The sequence below is a fragment of the Puntigrus tetrazona genome, chromosome 11, assembly GCF_018831695.1.
Source record: "Puntigrus tetrazona isolate hp1 chromosome 11, ASM1883169v1, whole genome shotgun sequence".
NCBI lineage: Eukaryota > Metazoa > Chordata > Actinopteri > Cypriniformes > Cyprinidae > Puntigrus > Puntigrus tetrazona.
The window spans coordinates 16,932,691-16,953,646 of record NC_056709.1 but is presented as its reverse complement, the minus strand read 5'-3'; the positions used below and the strand labels follow the sequence as shown (position 1 = coordinate 16,953,646).

At 37.2% G+C, this 20,956-nt stretch overlaps 1 protein-coding gene across 4 annotated transcripts in view; it reads right to left on the bottom strand.

The window, feature by feature from the left end:
- slc25a26 (solute carrier family 25 member 26) overlaps nt 1-20,956 on the bottom strand; it is a 44,841-nt gene that overhangs the window by 4,801 nt on the left and 19,084 nt on the right. Inside the window, exons 6-10 of one of the 4 annotated variants that reach the window (XM_043252639.1) lie at nt 11,931-11,975; nt 5,502-5,571; nt 3,652-3,712; nt 3,503-3,567; nt 1,121-1,194 (exon numbers count right to left, since the gene is read on the bottom strand). In XM_043252639.1, the coding sequence (XP_043108574.1) occupies nt 1,148-1,194; nt 3,503-3,567; nt 3,652-3,712; nt 5,502-5,571; nt 11,931-11,975 (288 nt within the window). In that variant the 3' untranslated portion in view covers nt 1,121-1,147. The remainder of the gene's footprint in view (nt 1-1,120; nt 1,195-3,502; nt 3,568-3,651; nt 3,713-5,501; nt 5,572-11,930; nt 11,976-20,956) is intronic. The other 3 variants (XM_043252640.1, XM_043252643.1, XM_043252641.1) reach the window with 3 other exon arrangements.

Here is a 20,956-nt window from a genome sequence, read left to right as displayed (position 1 = left end):
ACGGGTAGTCTGGGTTGGGGTAGCAGCACTTCAAAGCCACGAGCAAGGTTAACTCACAAGCGGACGGCTGCTGTGATTGCCGATGTTTGGGTTGGTGTGGTTAGAAGCTCTCCGCAAGAGCTCTGACACACATGGAAGCACTTTTTGGCTTCACTAGTCTGCAATTGGAGCCATTACAGTAATTACAGCTTTAAAGCCGGGCAATTTGTACAAGACATGCAGTAGTGAAACTGCCAGAGTTGTTGCCTTTATGCAAGCATGGCTGAGCCCCTTTGCCTACTCGGTTTTTTAGCCCTGGCTTCTCTCTGAGTTTTAAATATTGCAATCTGGGAAGGGATTTTAGGAATTCCTTGAAGTCATAGAGTTTAATGTGTGTTCTGGCTAAAAAAAAAATCAGACAAGTTTTAGATGGAGAGAGGATTGTTTATTATTAGAAGCGAGATTCACAATCACTCATGGGTATTTCTGCTCGCAGAACAATAGTGAATGCCAGTTTTTTCTATGGCCTTAGCTTTTTCAGCATTTTTCTTTAAATAAAAGAAAATACTTGAATATAAGAATGAACTACCATTCCATTAAGCAATGCAAGTTATGCAATCACATATAAAAAAAAAGCCTATAATAATAAACAAAAGAAATTACCAAAATGTGTAAATAAACGATTTCATGCGCTTATTCATACACACACAACGGCGTTTAAAAGTCCAGGGCCAGTATGTTTTTTTTTTTGTCTCATTATTGCATTTATTTTTTTATTTATTTATTTAGGTGCAGCAAAAACAGTTTTAAATGTTAAAATGCTAATTCATTCCTGTGATGCAAAACTGATTTTCAGCAGTCATTTCTCCAGTGTTCAGTGTCAAACGATGCTTCAGAAATAATGTGCTGACTTGGTCATTCCATAATGAGTTGAGAAATAACAGTTTTTATTTGTATATGTACGTATACATGCATACTAACCCCAAATCGTAGTGTGCATATATCCTCCATGATTCATTGCATAAAATAACAATAAAAAATGATCTTAGGTTGAAAGGGCTTTAAAAGGGGCTTAAAATGAATGTGAAAAAATGTTGATCGGGCTATACGATATCAGTACTTGTACAGTTTTTATTCTCACCCAGATATTCCTCGGCTCTTCCACACCTCATACAAAACCTCTGGGATGTTTCCACTGGCTGTGCTCGTCCCAGCCTGACAAACAGAGACAAAACACAGTAATAATGATGGACGATCTGCCGTTAAGCTTCCTGTCACACGTGTAAACACACACAGTGTTTTGTCTTCCTTTCGATTCTGTTCTGTGCCTGGTATACTCTACCCGTCTCCACCTGTTCGACAGCTCCCCTTTCTAATCTATCTGTATTTATAGTCGCTCTCCTACAAACCCACAGCACCATCTTCAAAACAGCCATCTATATCAGGGAACTTTGAAGGAGAGTTAACGTAACAACTGTGTTTTGCATGGGCAAACAGCACATTCTGAGGCTAATTTTGATGGCTCTATATTTAGACTGGGTTCGTTTTTCATTTTTGAGTTTGAGTTGATGAGTTGACTGTACATTGAGCAGCCCAGTGCACTGCAGTTCCCCACAGGGCTTGGATAACAGCCTGGAGTGTGTCTGTCGGCCAAAACACACAAAGTATAGCAGACCTGCCTGAACATGAGGTCTCTATTTCTTTTGATTGGTCAAATGAAGGGGAAAAAAAAACACAACCTGAAGTGATGACCTGAAGTATGATGCATCCAGTAAAACACAACTCACTCTGTCAGCCAAAGGCATGAAGAGACAGGTTATGTTATAAACTTAAAAACAAGAAGTTGAGAAAACTCAAAAATCTGCTGAAGCTGGTTGCCTTTATTTATGCATATATATATATATATATATATATATATATATATATATATATATATATATATATATATATATATATATATATATATATATATATATATTTTTTTTTTTTTTTTTTTCTTTCTGATTTATAATGTTCGTCTTTGACATTTCAATCCACTCTCTAGGCATTAAAATGAAGTTGTTTGTTATACTGTGTTTTCAAGATTCTGTGTGTAAATATGTATTTCTATAGGCAAATATGCCTATGTCAGTGTAGTCCACACAGTTTAAAGAAACGTCTTTCCTCCCTCTCAAATCATTCCAAAACTTTTACATTTTTCTGTGGAAAACGGCAGAAGGTATTCTGAGAAATGTCCAAGGGTTTTTTTGTTCTTAAACTGTAAGCCAAAGGGGTCCAGTATTGTATAGCTTTATTTTTTCAAAATATCATCTTTTATGTTCCACAAAAAAAGTTGCACAGGTATGGAATGACTTGAAGGTGACATTTTCAGTTATAACAAGCTTTTAAGGATGGGCCAAGTTGCAGAATACTAAGGTAATCAGAATTGTAAAAATTATTATCATGGTCTGATTGTAACTTCCTTGCTCTATTGTGTAGCAACACATTCTGTTCCAAATCATCTCACTCTCAAAGACAGCTGACTTCTGAGACAGCATTCTAACTGTTAAGGAACCTCGTACAGCAGGTCACAGGTTTAGAAACACTTCAAATAAGCATCAATTAGCAGTTCACAACTGGTTTCTACAGAGGTGGGCTTATTTTTGGGAGACGTTGCTATAAATAAATAAATAAAAAAAATTAATAAATTGAGTTAGCTGAACAAAAAAGAGACAAGTGACTTGGGTTGAGTGAACAAGTTGGTCCAAAGTGGAGTAAACTCTAAAAAGCTGTGCAGAAATTGCCTTGAAATTGTAAATTAACATTACAGTATCATTACTAGTAACGTTACTGTATCATTACAGCACTGACAATAAATTTCTCAATGTTTGTGGATACCATAGAAAGAAATGAAAGGTGTCATACTACTTCTTGCAATATTATCTGTAAAACTATAAAACAGATACAAACAAATGTTTAACAGATATCGAAGATTAAACAATAGGCTTCTCAACAAAAACAGCTTATTCAGTGCAATAAAGCCTCTCTTCCATTGGCATACAATGCAAAAATGTGCCTTGGACTGCCTTGCCTGTAACATGTGATGCTGCATTAGAATTCTTAAAAAATTTGCCAGAATTTGAAGTGGCTTATAGCTTTTGGACAGGCTTTGTGCTGTACGCTGCATAGGTTTTGGATTTGAGCATCTGCCCTAGATACCAAGCCTGCAGTCTGCAGCTCTAAAGTGCTGTTCCGTTCCAGTCCATAGACAACTGGAAATTACTCTTAAATATACAAACGTCTTCTGACATCTAACATGCACAGCTCTGTCTGTTTTGAGTCTCGATTGGACAGCAGACAGTAAGAGGACTGCATTTGTGCGTCAGTTGTGTCCCACGATGACCCTGCAATTGGATCAAGCTGACGCTTTTTCTTCTCTCTCTCCTGTTGATTTTGTCTACATTAGGGCCTTTTGTTTGTTCACCTTGCACTCCATCTGGGAGGCATCAGGAGACAGATTTAAACAACAGTTTCAAAGTCTCACCTTGGCCAACATTATCCAAGTCTTCGCAACATCTAGCGGGGTCGTGGCGAACGCTGCTACTCCACCTGAAAAAAAGATGCATTGCGCATATGCATCAGCACACAAACACAAACAAGCGCTAATTACAGTGATAATCGTGTTATAATTACCACCAAGCATAAAAGTAAATATGTGGCATGACATCAGCCCTGATCAGCCGATGGAAATGTGCTGGTGAAAAAAAAACGCAGATTAATTTTTCAAACTGGTCTGGCACTGTCAAGCACTCGTAAACACTCATGCACATTCATAAACTTGTTTTGGCGTGAATGAGAACAGAAAGAGGTTCTCTCCCCTCTCTAATAGCGGTAGGACAAACAACAGCGCCGAGTTTTAAACACGCTCTGCTCATTGCTGGAATAAACAAGTTCTCCCATATTGCCTGATTTCACTTGATTAACCAATAATTAAATGTCCGCATCACAAGAAATTCACAAAAGCGATTTTATGTCCATAGAAGGCGCATTAAATGTGTCTGCTTTTAAGTTTTTGGACAATAAAATGTGGTTGAAATAATGTTACATTTTCATTCAGTGTAAAATAAAAAATAATGAATAAAAATGTAAAATTGTAACTACAGTAATTAATATTTGGTGTAAAAGTAATTTATCTTTTAAAGTGCCATAAATGTATTTTAAAGCATTATTACACATTGTTTTTATCGTTAAACCCTTTTTTGTCTTTAACCCATGTACATGAATACATGTACTTTCACACAAAAAGTGTGCTATTTAAATAGAAAAGTTATCTAAAATCACATGCAAAAGCAGTTGGACATATTTTTTTAGCTTAACCACTGGTTATGTGATACCATCATAATTCCTAACGAATTTCTCTTTATATAAACAGTTTGATCCTGCTTTTCTTTTTGTTCCTCGTCCGCTGAATGATCTTCTTAATCCTACCTAAACAGCTTTTCTTCTGCAATCCTGTAGATGCTCTCTTCATAATTAAGTAAATACATAAGTATTATATTTAAATCAGTAAATGTTGGTTTGTTGTCTCAAGGTGCAAAAAACATCTAAAATCACTTTTAAATGTCAAAAATTAAGTTCTTAGCAATGTATAATACAAAAACAGTAGGAAATTTGCAAAACATCTTCATGGAACATGATCTTTACAAATACACCCAAGCTTTCACGCTAACTCACATAATGTTTACCCTGCATGGCAATACTTTCAAGCGTATTTTAACATTTATCCTTTTAAATTTGACCTAAACTCAGAAAACAAAGGATAAAATAGTGGAGACAGAGAGAGATTGGGCACGAAAAAGTGTTTTTCATTTGTACCCTTGAGGCTTGCAGCTGTAGCAACCGTGACCATACAGTGCGTCACTATTCACATTTGTTTGTGCGATTTCACAATGACGCTAACAACCGCAATCCACCTAAAGCGATGCATCTGTGCTAAAGCATCACATGTGCACAGACAACTCGAATCCCAAGATCACTTTCCAGGTGGCGTGGCTGGCAGCCATCTTCTTTCCCCTCGGGGTGAAGCATCCTCGTCCCTTCATTGCGTCCCAGTACCTGATGAGTGATCACTCTGGGTGGAAATGTTTTCCAAAATGGTATCTGGGGAGTTAGACAGCTGCAAGGGCCCTTGGGTCAGACCTGAGATCCCTCAGGATAAACCTGGACACTGGATCTAGTTTGTAAATGCAATGACTGCTGACAACAGCCACGAAAGTTAACCGAAAATCTGATGCCGGGGCAACAAAAGGTCAATGTCGTACACTTCCTCTACTGACTCTCCACCTCTAATTGGTTGTTTCTGTCCCTCTCTGTCGGTGCACACCAGCTGGTGAACAACCTGATGTGACCATCTTGACCCGTGTGGAATTAATCAAGAATGCGGCTGGGTAAAGTTTGGATATTCCTGGCATTGGACCCCATCCCAACTCCCTATCTCTCGTTCTCCCTCGCTCTCTTTCCCAGACCTCTCTAATCCCACACACCTGCAAGAGCTCCGCACACTGCTGCCTGCCAAGAGTCCAGCCGTCCCCCCTGCTTTCTCCGCCACATGGCCTACACCGAAAAACAGAGAGAGAAAATTTAGGATTATTAGATTTATCAGTCATTAAAAAAAAGAAACACCCAAAGCCCTTGGGTTTACATGTATGGGAACGCTACAGAACAGCTATTTTAATTCCCAAATCTCCAGAATGATATCAGAGTTTCATTTTCCTCACAAGGAACAGTGAAAAAAATCTGAAAAAGGAATCTTGAACCTTCCTTATACTTCTTCAGCTCATCGCCACAACATTGTACACACATGCTAACTCTATTAGTCCCTGGAAAACACATCGCCTTTCATGCTGGTTCAGGGTTTTCCAAGAGACAAGGGGAAAACTATATTGAGCTTTGATGAGATGTCCGGCACTCATCACCGTAGAGAAGATTGAGTTATGTTATTTTGATTAAAAAACAAAAGGTAAAAACATATTCATGGATGAGTCGTTAACACTACTGGATGACAAGAGAATTAATTTGAATAATGACAATAACTCTGCTACACTAACACGGTTATTAAACTGAACTGAAATTGACATTAAAAGAACAATTTTTATACGTTTTCGAATCCTTTCAACCGATCTCCAAGTCTAGTGGAAGCACTTTTTCGCTGCAGCTTAGCATAGATAATTGAATCTGATTAGACCGTAAGCATCTCGCTCAAAAATTACCATAGAGTTATAATTTTTTAGGCCAATATGGCAAGGAACTATATTCTCATTCCGGTGTAATAATCAAACTTTGCTGCATGATATTGCACAGGGCCTGAAAGTAGTCCCCAGCATTTTCATGCGCTGCACAATATCATTGTGCCTGCTGCACCCATGGTATGGCAGCAATGTTCATTAATAATTAAGCAGAAATTAGAATATACTTCCTTGCCATATCGGCCTAGAAAATCGTAACTTAATTTTCCATCGGTCTTAGTACATGATGTAACTACAGAAAAGTAAAATTTTAAGTAGGAAAAAAAATGTAATTCTTTGGAAATTTTACAGCGAGATACTGACGATCTAATCAAGTTCAATGATCTATGATAAGCTGCAGCTTTAAGTGCTATCGACAAACCGGGAGATAGGCTGAATAGATTCATAAACGGTAAAACTTAACTGTTTAACTTAAGGAGAATTGGAAAATAAGTCTATTTTCAAAAATGGTTGAGATTCTTTAAAGATGAACTTTAAAAAAATTACAAAAAAATGTATACAGCCTATGCTGGTATAAATGGTCTTGCAGCCTTGTAATAGCTGGTTCAAGGCTGGTTTAGAGGGGTTTTGACCCCTTCTTTAGCAGGGAGGCCAACTGACCATCCAGCTAAAAATCAGTTACTTTCAGCTCAAGTCAACCATCTTAGACAGGTTTTAGCTTTTTTCAGTTTTACGCAGAGCTGCTATACAGCTTAAATTTAATTTGTTTCATAATTAATGCCTTTTATATCATTAAGACTGTTATTTTCCTGCTTCATTAATATGAAGCTGATTTTAAACGATCTGCGACTTGACTTCCACAGCTCGGTACGCACATGCTAACTCTATCAATCCCTGGAAAACACATTGTCTTTCATGCTGGTTCAGGGTTTTCCAAGAAACGAGGGGAAAACGATATTGCACTTTGATGAGAGGCACAGATGGGAGATTATGATGAGCACAACGTTTCTGGGGAAGATGCTAGTGCAGGCTAAGATATTAGATCTGTTCCAAAACTAAGTGAACTGCTTTTTCATCTGCTGTTATATCTACTAAAGTAGCATCTTCACTAAAAATATCAGAAAATCACTGAAGCGCATCTCAGAGATAACTTTGCAAGCCACATAAAGAAGACTCAATATATAAGCAATGGAGTCTGATGTTAGCATGTTGCTAAGCTAAAAAACAGAAGTCTTTTAAGCATAAAAGTACACGAGACACAAAACAGGTGAAATATATTAGGTGTTCTTTCATTTCATTTTATAATTTTTTATATAATTAATGTTTTCAGCATTTGTTTTTTGGATTCTTTAAAGGGTTAGTTCACACCAATATGAAAATGCTGTCATTAATTACTCACCCTCATGTTGCTCCAAACCCGTAAGACCCGTCTTCTCCCCCAGGTTACGTCTTCCACCATTTTAGAAAATATCACTTCCGCAAAATGGCAGAAGACATAACTCATGGGAGAAGAACAGTTGAGTAAATTGTTTTCTTTGCTCAAAAAAGTATTCTTATGTCACATGGACTGTTTTACCTTTAACTTCACATTTCTGGACCTGGCAGCACTTCAGTTGTGTTGCTGTGCATGGACTGTCAGATGGCGCTCTGATTTGATCAAAAATATCATAATTTGTGTTCTGAAGATGACGAAGGTCTTGAGTAAGTAATTAATGACAGAATTGTAATTTTGGGGTGAATTTACCCTTTAAATGGAAAGTTCAAAAGAACATTTGTCTAAAGCAGAAACCTTTTGTAAAATTTTAAATGCCTTTGAACAAAACTTTTTATGGGGAAAAAAATCTTCCTGACCCTAAACTTTTGAATAGTATTGTATGTGCAATTTTGGATAAAGTGCCTAGGCTTATGTGTCTATAGATAGACACTTTGGAACACTGCTTTTATGTTGAAGAGTTCTTTGTATGCAGGTGTGTTCTGTAGCCTCAGGTAAGACAGGTTTGACAGGATCTCAGTCAATTGCACAATTTGTACTAATTTTAGGATGGCTAATTGTTGTCTGAACTCAGAGCATTATAGAGATGAAGTAGGAGGGGAAGAATGTGGCAAATTCAAGAGAAAAGTGTGTGAGAGGACTGTTGTAGAAACGAGGAGGAAGTTTTAGTGACTTCACATGTTTGTTGGTTTTGTGTTGTGTTTGGTGGGAGTCATTATGCAGCCAGGCTGCAGATAATTGCTGGAGTTTTCCTACAGCCTTAGACCAGGAGCATCTGATGGCTAAGAAAGGAAAACAATTGAAGCACAGCATGAAGTAATTATGAACGATCCCCTCCAGCTCTGTGCACAAGAACACACACACACACGTTCTCTTCATCAGTACATCATATGTGTTTCATTAGCTGTCAGATTAAGGACGAGTCTTTGTTTTCAAGTTCAAAGAGCTTGTGCTGGAGAACATCCATTTATCCCCTTCACACTCATTGAAAACAAACTGGAAGCAAGTTCACCTTAAAACAAACTGACTGACCACAGCTCTTCGTGCCAGGATGTACCTGATATGAGCTACATTTAACGCAGGAACAGGTGTTACCTTCAGATGCAATTATATTTTAGCATAAAAATGAATTGAATTATAATTGGAAAAAAACAACAAAAATGTTGCGCTCTAAATATGTCAGAATGCCCTTACAATGCAATGCAAGTATGCTTTTGCATGTTTGCAGTAGTCTCATGTGGGCACTATAATGCACATAAAGTTTATAGTATTAACCTTTCTTATTCTATTTTTAGGTTTACTCTTTCATGTAAACTACTGTCATGGAAGTAAAAGAGCTTGATGAGATTCTATACTGATATAAAACTGATGAAAAAAATACTATTTATTCTTTAATTCCAGTAAATACTTGGGCTTGTAATGTATACTCATTTTAGACACTTTTATTTAAACTAAAATAGCATCTAATTTAGTCTAATTTAAAAACATTTAAAGCCACAATAATGGTAGTGTTCTTCCATTTTGTGATGATCTTTTTGTTTGATTTGACTGAAGGCTGAAGTAATGGCTGCTGAAAATACAACTTCGTCATCACTTGAATCAATTCATTAATTAATATATGCATGAATTAAATGTTCAAAATGAGACAAATTACATGCATTTATAAAATTGATAGGGTGAAATTTTCGTGTACAATTTATCCTTGTTGTGCGCAACAATACTTTTACTCACATTCAAATCGAAATGCATGACCCTAAAATGTTTGACATGGAGTTTCTTGTTCATGTAATACCGATCACCTTCTTTTTTTGAGTTTGTTTTAGCATTGAAAGGTCGAGACATTTGTAGACCTGAGCAGCTGGGATCCTTTCATGTGGAAAGATGGGGAGCTTGATAAACTTACATGGTCAAGGTGGGTAGTAAGGTTTAATAAAGGACTGTGAGAAGCAGCGAGCCAGGCCACTGGCAGCCTTGTGTGACAGGAACAGTGTGTTTAATATGATGCTGGCAGCCACTGATGAAATGCAAGTAAAGCTGCGCTGTGAGAGGATTTTTAGAGGTTAAAGCTTAAAGCAGAATCAGGCAGTGGATGAGGACAGAGTTGCAGGTAGCAGTGAAATATTTTGATCCTAAATGGGAAATTGAGTCTGAAAAAAAAAAAAAAAAAAACACTCAAGATTTATTCACTATAGTCTCTTCCGTATAACACCAAGCAGACCAGGCATTACTCTAAATCTACGTGTCAATTACTCAGACCAAACTAAGACTCACTCGTGACACGCTTGCACTTAATCATGTGAATAAGTTTGATCCACTGACACATAAACGTTGAGTTGAGTGGGCACGGTGGGAAATGAATGGCCGGCTGATGTAATGACACAGCTGCTCGGTGGTTTTGTAACAGAGCAAGCACTGAGTTTAGGGGATTGTTGGTAGATAAACTTTGGGAATTGTGGGATACGCTGGAGAGAACAGATGGTGTACTGCGGCCTGCCGCTCAGATGCCGGGGCTTAAGATATTTTTTGGTGCGAATGACTTGAGAACTGGTTTGGTGATACTTGGGGTTTGATTTCCCTACATGACATGCTTGCCAGGTCTGTGTGCGGTCCAACACGAAACATGTGCAAAGCACTCTTCATTAAAAGATTGTGATTCAAAACAAGCAAAAGAAATCCTGATATGGATCCTTGTTTTTGTGCTGTATGTTTGGTGACACAATTAATTCTGTATTTTATTATTACAACAATTCAGCTGCTCGAAGATCTCAATGTGGTAAGCAGAATTTATACACAATTAAAGATGCAAGGATGATGGTTTAAAATAAGGGTGAAATGGTTTAAATTTTGCACAGTTAGAAAAATAATTTTATTATACTTTTATTTGCATTTCACTATTTACGGTAGACCCGCTCACACTAATGATGACGAAGTTTTAATAATCAATCTTAATAAACAATAAAACAATAAAAAAATGATGGAATACTCATTGTAGTGCTTAAACTGTTAAATATAAGATCCTTGTTCTGTCCCATCTGTGAACTGCATTTTTAACTTGACTGGCAATCAATTTTTTGAAGCAACATTTTTACATTTTTAGGTATATTTAATGTTGTATGTTGTATGTATTCAACAACTTCTTAAATTCCTTGAAATTTTTTTTTTTTTTAATTGGAAACATGATTTGTTTATTTATTATTATTATTATTATTATTATTATTATTATTTTGAATTAAAGGAATAGTAAAAATCTGTTACTTCGCATCATTTAAAATGTTTTATTTGTTTTTTTTCAATATTGTAATGTAATAATGTTAATGTTTGCAACCATTAAGAGGGGAAAAAAACAACAGTGTACTAGGCCGTTCCTTAAAACCCAAATCTGCGTCCAGAAAGAAAAAAAAACATACCATCTTGCTGAATTAACCTTACTCCGAAACCAGCACATTTTCATGTCATTATTGCCAGCTTTTTTTGGTCAACATTTAAAACCGAACGCACATTTGAAAGAATGTGAAGGGCTTGAAAATAACCAATGGAGCAAGAGCAGCCATTTAAAACCAACACTGGCATCTCATGCCATTGTCTAATCTACGCTTTCTTGCCTTTCAAAGCCGTGCACTTTTGAAAGAGAGTTTAGCAAAGACTCTCACATTCCAACGGCTCCGCACAGATGGCCGGAGTGGCTGAAAACATGGAAGAATGAAGGAGTAAGAGAATGCCTTTGAACGTGTCACAAAGAGGCGGCCATGAATGACACTCCTTATAACGCCGCGAGAATCGCGGTTAACGCTCGCCCACAGCTGCACGTGCTATTGTCCTCCGATGCCTCTCCTTCTCTGCTTCGCTCCGGTCGCTAGGCCAAGAGCGCTAATGGAATTTTCTGCTCTCGCCCTGGAGACATGATGTCACCCTCACAATCTGGCCCTTTTTTTTTTTGGAAGAAAATTGACTTTTATGTGGTCCCGGCCAGACGATGAAGAAGGAAATGGACAGTTGGTTTGTGAAAAATTACGATTCTGCTTATGAGTACCGGTGGGGGAGACCAATAAAATGCAGCGTCATTTTGAGAGCACCTAAAAAGAGAGTTATTAACAGATATCGAGGCAACGTGTGTGGAGATTGAGGTGTAAAGGTGTCAGACCATTACCAGGCCATCATTCATATACCAGAGCAAAATAATGAGGCCAAATTAGATTGGAATGAGAGCAAATGAGAGAGAAAAATTGGATTCATACCTTTAGGTATTCCCAGAGCGGAAACTGCACCAGTGAGAATGGGATCTGAAATTACAAGACATAAAAAAAAAGTTAAATAGGCTGGATCAGAAAAAAGGAATAGTTCACCTAAACAAACCAAAAAAATCTATTGTCATTTATTCACTTTCATGTCATTATTTTTTGTCTCTTGAAGAATATACAAGCTGCTTTTTTTTTTACATAATAAAAGTAGATGTAGATTTAGAAGTTAAAAAATTCTTTTTAAAAAGCATTATAAAAAGTATAATCATTCATACAAGAAAGTAGAATTTTTTTTAAAGTAGGCTCATTCTCCAGCTCCCCCAGAGTTAAAAAGTTGAGTTTTACCGAGTTTTGAATCTTATTCAGCGGATCTCGGGATAGCACTTTAAGCATGATATGATATTTTTCGTATTTAAAACTTGACTCTTCTGTAGTTACACTGTGTACTAAGCCTGGCGGAAAATAAAAAATGGCAATTTTCTAGGCTGATATGACTAGGAACTATACTCTTATTTTGGCGTAATAATCGAGGAACTTTGCTGCCGTTACATGATCACAGCAGACGTGATATTACACAGAGCTTGTGAAAAATAATCCCCAGCTAGGAAGATACACCAATAAAACTTTTAAGCCTGTATACAAAGTCTGTCATAAAGTGACAGATTACTCTGATTTGGGGAGAAAAAAAAAAATTACAATTAATGAAAATCCTCCTTCAGAGCAACCAAAATAATGCCATGATGAAGTTTAGGGGAGAGAAAAGAAAAAATAAATCTCTTAGTGCTTTCGTCTTCTGTAAAATAAAATGGATGACTTGTGGCAACGTGTTCAACCACAAGCACTGGCCATTTATCTCATGTGTCAAACTGTTTTAATACTGATGTCTGCATGTCTGGAAGTGTGAGGTATAAGAGTGAGAGAGAGTGTATGAAAGACAGAGAGAGATGATAAATAAATGAAGAGTCTGTGGTCAGAGAGAGAGAGAGAGAGAGAGAGAGAGAGAGAGAGAGAGAGAGAGAGAGAGAGAGAGAGAGAGAGAGAGAGAGAGAGAGAGAGAGAAGAGAGAGAGAGAGAGAGAGAGAGAGTCAGAGAGAGAGAGAGAGAGAGAGAGAGAGAGAGAGAGAGAAAGAGAGAGATGGCAGAAATCTTCCTCTTCACCCAATCAAGGCACAGCGGAGCTAAAAGAGAGGAAATCGATGGCACTGCTGAACAGTGGCCTGACAAAATCCCCAAATCTTGAGAGAGACAGAGAGAGAGGAAAAACAGAGATCCGATCCATATGAAGGTCATTCTACAGGCAACAAAGCTTATTTACCCAGACAAGCGATTCACAGTGACAAAGTGACCGGAAGTCATTCATTTTGAATGAGAGTTGCTAACTTGATGCATTATGAGAGAGAGAATTGATACAACACATGCTTTATGGTTAATGGGGTGTTGCCAGGCATTTTCTAAAGTGTTCAGAGTGGTTTATAGGGTGTTGCCAGGCAGTTTCTAAAGGTAGTGTGAGTGGATGACAAGGCGCTATTAAGGAATTCTGGATGGTGCTGTTTTAATAAGGCTTTATGAAATCTGTTTTACTTTTTTCTCAGTTTAAATTTTTCTAATTTCTGTTTTAATGGTTAAACATCCCAAAACCAATTAAATAATTTTTATTCATCAAAAAGAAGTTTAATTAATATTAAAATGTAATAGTAACATGACTCAATTTTCAATATCAGGCAGTGAAACGAACCATTTTGAACAGCTAAAAATAGCTGGCTGCGGATGAGACTGGAAGCTAGACACATAAAATGTACAAATGGCGGCGCCCATTTTTACATCAGGAAAAAGGTGGATATAACACGATGATAGTTTTACTCAAAAGAAAATGACTCACTGTAAAATGTTCATGAAGTGCCTCTCCAAGCAGTTCTAGAGGTTATGTTAATGTGCTCGGATACACTGAGATAGCAGAGTATGTGTTTTTAAAGTGACTGTTAGTGGACTGCCAAATCAAGTTTTCTGAATGCAGTTATTGTGTTTGGTACACACTTAACAACCAAGTACACAAAAGCCACCAAGTCCGTTTTAATTACCAAATTAGCCATTTTCATAGCACACGAGTTACATCGCGATGTTCTGAATGAAAAATTCCAAGTATGAGCAACACGGCTGCTTATACATGCTCTTAATATGCACTCTTTTCCCCACTCAAACTGAACTTCAGGTCGGTTTAAGAACCCCTGAGCTCCATCCAAAAATCTTTATTGGAAACAACTCTTTGGACAAACCGAGCGTAATTTAATACAGTAAAAGAGGCTGACTATGAAAACAAAGCCCTCACTGGCCTGACTTGGAAAAACTTTCAAAAGATTTGACAGAAATGAACGTAAAAAACACGATGGAGCAGCACTGCATGGGCATCATGCGCAGTGCCAAAACACCCGCATCTCGTGATTTCAAAACCAAGAACAGATCGGTGCAATGTGACCCGACGCTGGGGAATGTATACGTCTTTGTGCATTTTTTCCAAAAACGAAATCAGCCACCTGTCTTTTATTACCAATGTGATAAATTCGGCGTCTCCGTGCTCAGGAGGAACGCTTAGAGGAATCTGCGAACAGAAACGAGGCACAGCTGATTTATGCATAAGTTTAACACTTCTGGCAGAGACGGGGCGCCTGAGCAACACAGATGGTCAGATTTATATTGATAAGGGCGTAATGGTTGACAAGAGAGAGGGGATGACGGATATGGAAAGACAGAAGGATGGAAAGCAGGTTTTTGACCGAAGGCCAAAAGGCTTTTTTTTTACGAGTCGGCCCGGTGGAGGACGGCACATTTGTGTGGTCTGACTGCTGTGCTGACCAGCTGTACCGATATGCATTTGTAAAGTTAGTCAAGGTTTCCTGCCCTAAATACCAAGCCATAACGGTAGAGAGAGTGGTTTTGTTGATTTAGAGACAACAGACAAACTGTCTGTGTCGATATCGTCGGGTGTAACTGTATGTTATCGCTGAGAGATAGGTCTATGACGGGTTACCCGTGGGAATATTAGTATGCTGCAGTGCTCTTCTCTGTCAGGCTCCTGGCCACCAGTGTGATATCTCAGAAAACAGATGTCAAAACGCATTTAAATAAAGCTTGATTGGACAGGGGGATTGCTTTGCATGCTATTTGACAAATGGCTTTAATAGGTCAGATGGTACTGGATGAATACTAATGAGAGAAGAAAGAAATAAAGATCAGTCTGAAATCTGATTGATTGGATTTAAATCACATTCATTTTCAGTCTGTCTTGATTGGAATGTCATCCGATGTGTTTTTCTTCAGTTAATCTAAATGAAATATGTTTATTAAATAGTGGACTATATCTATCAGTTGTATGAAAGAAGAAGACTTACACAGTAATGTCGGTCACCTTATAAATAACTACATTTAAGCAGCATTAAAAAAATGTTTCAGTGTTGAAAAAAAAGTTAAAAAATATTAATTGTATTTAAATATAATAGATTTTATACTTATTACACTGTATAAATGTCTTTGCATTAAATTAATGAGACCAAGTGGCTCTAAAAAGACAGTAGAAGCACATTTTCTGAAAACAAAATATAATTTTTACAAACAACAAGTTTGTTTAAACTAAATCTAATCCTAAATATAATACCTAATGTTAAAGCAAAAAAGTTGGTTAATATCAAACCAACTGACTTTTAAAAGAAATAAAAGTTTTTAAAAACATCGACAAAATACAAACAAAATGCGGATGCTTGAATGAATTAATGGATACCGAAAGTGTTTAGACACTTCAGACACACACTTTTCAAAATCAAGTTATTAATCAAAATATAAAAATTATAATACAAAAAGTGAAAGAATGGTTGAATGAATGATAAAGAAGAGATGGTCGTTGTAAAAGTCAGAATAGCCATTGTAAAATCAAACCAATAAATCCAGCTGAAATTAAAATATTGCCTAATGGAAACAGCAGCTGTATTTGAAAAACAGAAGTACAGTCTTGATTTTGCAGTTCTGTCTGCAGTGTGTTTCAGTGTGAGGGAAGACGCATACGTACAGTACTGAAATAAAAAGAAGAATTATTAAAGCACAGTGGAAAAAGGATATTTCTCAACCCTAGAGGGACGACATACAGTCCACTCCAGAGACACTCAGCGAAAGAAGAAAAGTGAATGAGGCACAGTGACAGGAAGTAGATGAGGGTCAGATGGATATATCATCAGCTGAGCTGTGATTCAGCAGCGCTGGGTATAAAAAAAAAAAAAGCAGACGGACTGGAGGAACCCACAGACTAACTCATTTATTTCTGAGAGCTGTGGAAAACAGTCACTTTTACAGGCCCTTCCAAAACACACACACACACACACACACACACACACACACACACACACACACCTAATACATAGCAAAGCATACTGACAGTATCTGCAAGCACAAACAGAAATGTGTGATTGTCTGTGAGTGTGCAAACACATCAAACACTCACACAGTAACATAAGCATATTTATCAGCGGAAGTTTTTAATTGACAGCTTTTTGAAGTGCAAAGAGGAACAAACAGGAACAAATTAGAGGTGGAGAGCAGGAGGGGTGAAAACATGAGGGAAAGAGAGTTTTATTATGCAAAGCCATCTGCCAAAGTCAAACATGTCACTAAACCTGTTTGTGTCCTGAGTGATTTATGAGTCTCATCACAGGTGTGTGTGTGTGTGTGTATGCGTATGCGTGTGTGTATGCGTGTGTTTGGATGTCACATTTGTGTTTGTACAGGCATGTTTGCTCACCACTGTCACAATACTGTGTGGGGTTGTGTAAAAGAGAGTGTGTGAGTGAATTTGCATTCGACACCTGACACCTGAGCTCCCTCATGAGATCTATTATCTTTAGTTTTCTAATTATGGAACAGATGCAGAACAAAAAAAATCTCTCAAGCTCTAAAATACACAAAAATCTTAAACATGTAACTTGAGCAGTCTTAAAACACCTATACCAAGATAAAAACACACAGACTAATATAAATAATACTAAAGATAATACTTTATAATTTTATACACTGAGTCTTAAAAAAATGCTATTATACAAAGCATAATAAAAAGAAATATGAAATATATAATATAAAAATATCATATTAATATACTTAAGTTAAGACTTTTAAACAAATTATTAATTTCAGTTAGGATGCATTGCATTCATTAATCATAAGTGACAGCAAAGATGTGTATATTGTTAAAAAAATATCTAACAATGTACAAAAACAACAAAAAAATTGATAATAGATAGATAGATAGATAGATAGATAGATAGATAGATAGATATAGATAGATAATTTTAATATAATTAGCCTATAATTTTAAAATGAATAATGTAATCTAAATAAAGACTTGAAATTGCACAGCAATGTTAAAATGCACTTGTAAAATGTTCTTAACAGGTCAGTTGGATTGAGGGTATTCTGGGACCACTACATGACTTTTTATCTGAACTTGATATTAATGGTGTAGGATGTGTATCACTGATCTTTTGTGAGCCTCAAAAATTTGATTTAAACCCAAGTGCTATAAAAACTCCTCTGGGAGCTAGTGTAGAAAATAAATAAACACATAAATAATGGAAAAATCAATAAGCTGAAAGAAAGCCAGTGGGATGCCCCAAATGCTTTATCAGAGGAGAGAAAGCCAGAGGCTGTGTTGTGTTTCACGCTTCCCTATGGTCATATAATCTTGGCTGAGAAGAGAGAGGCCCGTTTCCTCGTACAGAAAACATGCACAAAGCTCCCACGACTGAAACACACTACATTCAACATTTAACAATATTCCAATCTGTTGATCTGATATGAAGTTTGAGTGCAAATCTTAACAGTATCTACCTCAAAGGTGTATAAATAAAATCTTCACTGGCATTCATGGTTTTAGGAAGAACATTTAACACAGAAACTTTCCATTAAAAGTTCCTTTATTTAGGGCTGCACAATAAACTGTGTTTTAATTAACTGTGACCACAACATCAGCTTCTCTCCATTTAGTGAGTATACTCATCTGTGAAAATTGCTTGTTGGTTAATTATCCTTAAAATGTATTTTGCCATTTGCATTACCTTGCATTGCCTTCGCAAGTTTTCATAGTTGTGGTTGCCAGATTTCAAGAGCTTAATCTCCCAATTAGAGCTTTTTCATAAGTCAATGCTTTTTCTGCCCAGGGTTTATGTAATCTTCCCAACCTGGTAAAAATGTGCATATGCTATCTTCATTTTAGAAAAAAATGATCTAATTATCTGAAAACATGTAAGCTGGAGTTTAGTGATCTATACTAACATATTCAAATCAAATAAAAGTCTAATTAATACAGGAAGTCAGTTTTCTTTCACATTGTGCCGTTTAATGCAACTAAAAATGTAAGCAAACCATGCAAGTTTACATTCTCTTGAAGTCTAATAATTCTGACCAAATGCAACAAAAAGTGAATGACAAGAATCATGATTATTTTTTAGCTAAATATAAACCAATAACATGAAGCCATTTAGATTATTAGAATGTTCTTTAACGAGGACCTTTTAAAAACCGTTCGCTGAGAGGTTCTTTGAGGAACCCAAATGGTTCATCCATGGTACATACGATCATTCAGAAGAGTGTATGGAGAAAGCATGAATCAGCAACATTAATAAGTTCAATACTCTTTTGTGTTTGGATATGTGAATCCACTTGCTGAGGAATTCTGACAGGCTGAATGCCTCACATGAAGACTTTCACTGACTGTGCTTGAACAAGCCTGGAGCGCTAGAATGATCCAATCAGCCAATCAAGAGGTACGGACTGAAGCAGCCAGCCAATCAGACTTCAGAAATCCCCTGCTCTCCATCAGCGCCTGTGACACGCAAGTTAAAGTTCTGGGTAATAATATTCTAAACAAATTAAGACTTGTTCAAGGCTGGAGGGGAAAAGAAAGAGAAGAAATGAAGAAGCGAGGGAGGGGGTTATGCGGTTAAGGACTGTTTGGAATCAGTGAACTGGCAAATATTCAAGAGTGCAATTCCATTGACATGAGCAAAAAGGCTTCCCAGAACCGTCACATAATATTTACATTGTGGGGGGATTTTCTGGCCAGGGTTGCATTGTGCCGTCGCAGCAAGTGTGCCAGGCTGATGCAACAAGTGAACAAAAGAACCGTGAAAACATAGACCGCACCCCTATCAACAAGCTACCGGGTCCACGACCGAAAAAGTTTGCTTCCTTTGTTCTCATTCGAACAGGTGAATGCCCCGGCAACGAAATAAGAAATTCTAGTGCGACAGTGACCAGTGTAAGATACAGGTGTACGCGTGCACATAAACAAGCACAGAAACCCGTTCGGCTGGCATGGAGGCCCTTTCACGCTTTGCACCAAAGCGTGGAGCGGCCCTCGCACGCAGGGCATGATGTCAGAGGAAATCTTTTAGAGTCAATTTATAATCCATGTGTATGTGACATCTGATGTCCCCTGGCTGGTCCAATTAGGTGCTGACAGTGCTTGTGAGATGGATGGCGGTCCTTGGGGGCATACGAGAAAGTCTGAGAAAGTGCATGAGAGAAGATAAAGGATGGGCCGAAAAAGAGAGAAAGAGAGAGAGAGAAATACAGAAGGTTTTCAAATTCAGAATTCATTGGTTTACAGAGGTTTTCAAACTAGGGTCCCCAAAGGGCCACAAGGAAGTTCTTGTGAAAAACTTGTTTTATGAATTATAATATATTCAATAAATATTTTTTACACTGACCACATCTGATTCCTGTAATCGAATAATATAATTATATAATATCATTTTTTATCTTGATCAAAAATCAAGAGATTAATTACTGTTATGATTTAAATGGGTGATTATTTTATCACAAAAAGAACATATCTGCATGAGGTTTTGTGAAAGATAAATTAAGATAAACGTGAAATGTTATTTCACATTAACAATTTGCATCTAGCCATCTACACATTTAGAAAAACACTGACATTAACCAATAATCAATTATTATTTATCTATGATTTACCTCCATGTCAACAACAGCGGCTATATTCATGGCAAGAGGAAACATTTCCATTTCACAGTTTAGTTGTATATAACCAACAAGCAAAAATATTGCGTATAAACTCAGTAAACTCAGTCTGATAAACATGTTTGGAAGCTTATCTGGAAGACAATGTTCAGAAGGTGTGCAGACAGTCAAAGACTCAAGGCATATTTGATATTAGGCTAATAACAGGCTAATTACTGCAAGGTGATAACCAGATAGACAGCATGCGATAACGGATAACGGATACAGGCAAACTGTACAAAGCCAAACAAACATTTTCGACTCAACAAACAAAAAATAAAAACTTTTTGTGCATCAAAATTAGTTTGATGAGAGTGACCTCACAACAGCGTCTAAACCTTTAGAAAAGTACGAAACAAAGTCTGTAAAATCATACAACAAGCCAGAAAACGCGAGGTGTCATTCATACCCTCTTCCAAGCGAACGATCAAAAGTTAAGACAATGGAAACAGCAGATGCTGAGGGCTCCCGGAAAGACTTTCCCTCCGCTCTGAGGGTTAAATAAGTGCAGTTATTTGACATGAAGCAGTGACATCATCCTCTCACCCCCAAACCTGACGGCTCCCTACAGATGTTTCCAGCCGTGGGCCGCTGTTATGTGAGCTAAACTAAACATTACAGTCAGTCTTCAGCTTTCAGCAGTCAGTGCCTCGACAGGTGCGTCCTCCCAATTCACCAATCATCTACACAACCCTTTCTACATTGTGCAGATATCGTTTTTTTATCCTATTTATCTGACATTACGAAGAAGCTTACCCTCACCCAAGCAAAAACACAATTTTTACCTATAGCGAACTAATAACAGCCGCATTTATGGCCTCCCCAGCATGCAGTTCGCAATGACATCACCATGATTTCACTCAATTTAGTTCAATACTATCCCTCAGGAGAGCAATATTGCAGTCGAATTGGCCATGATTACTTGCTTGCTAATAGACGACATTGTGCATTCTGTGATTTATATTATG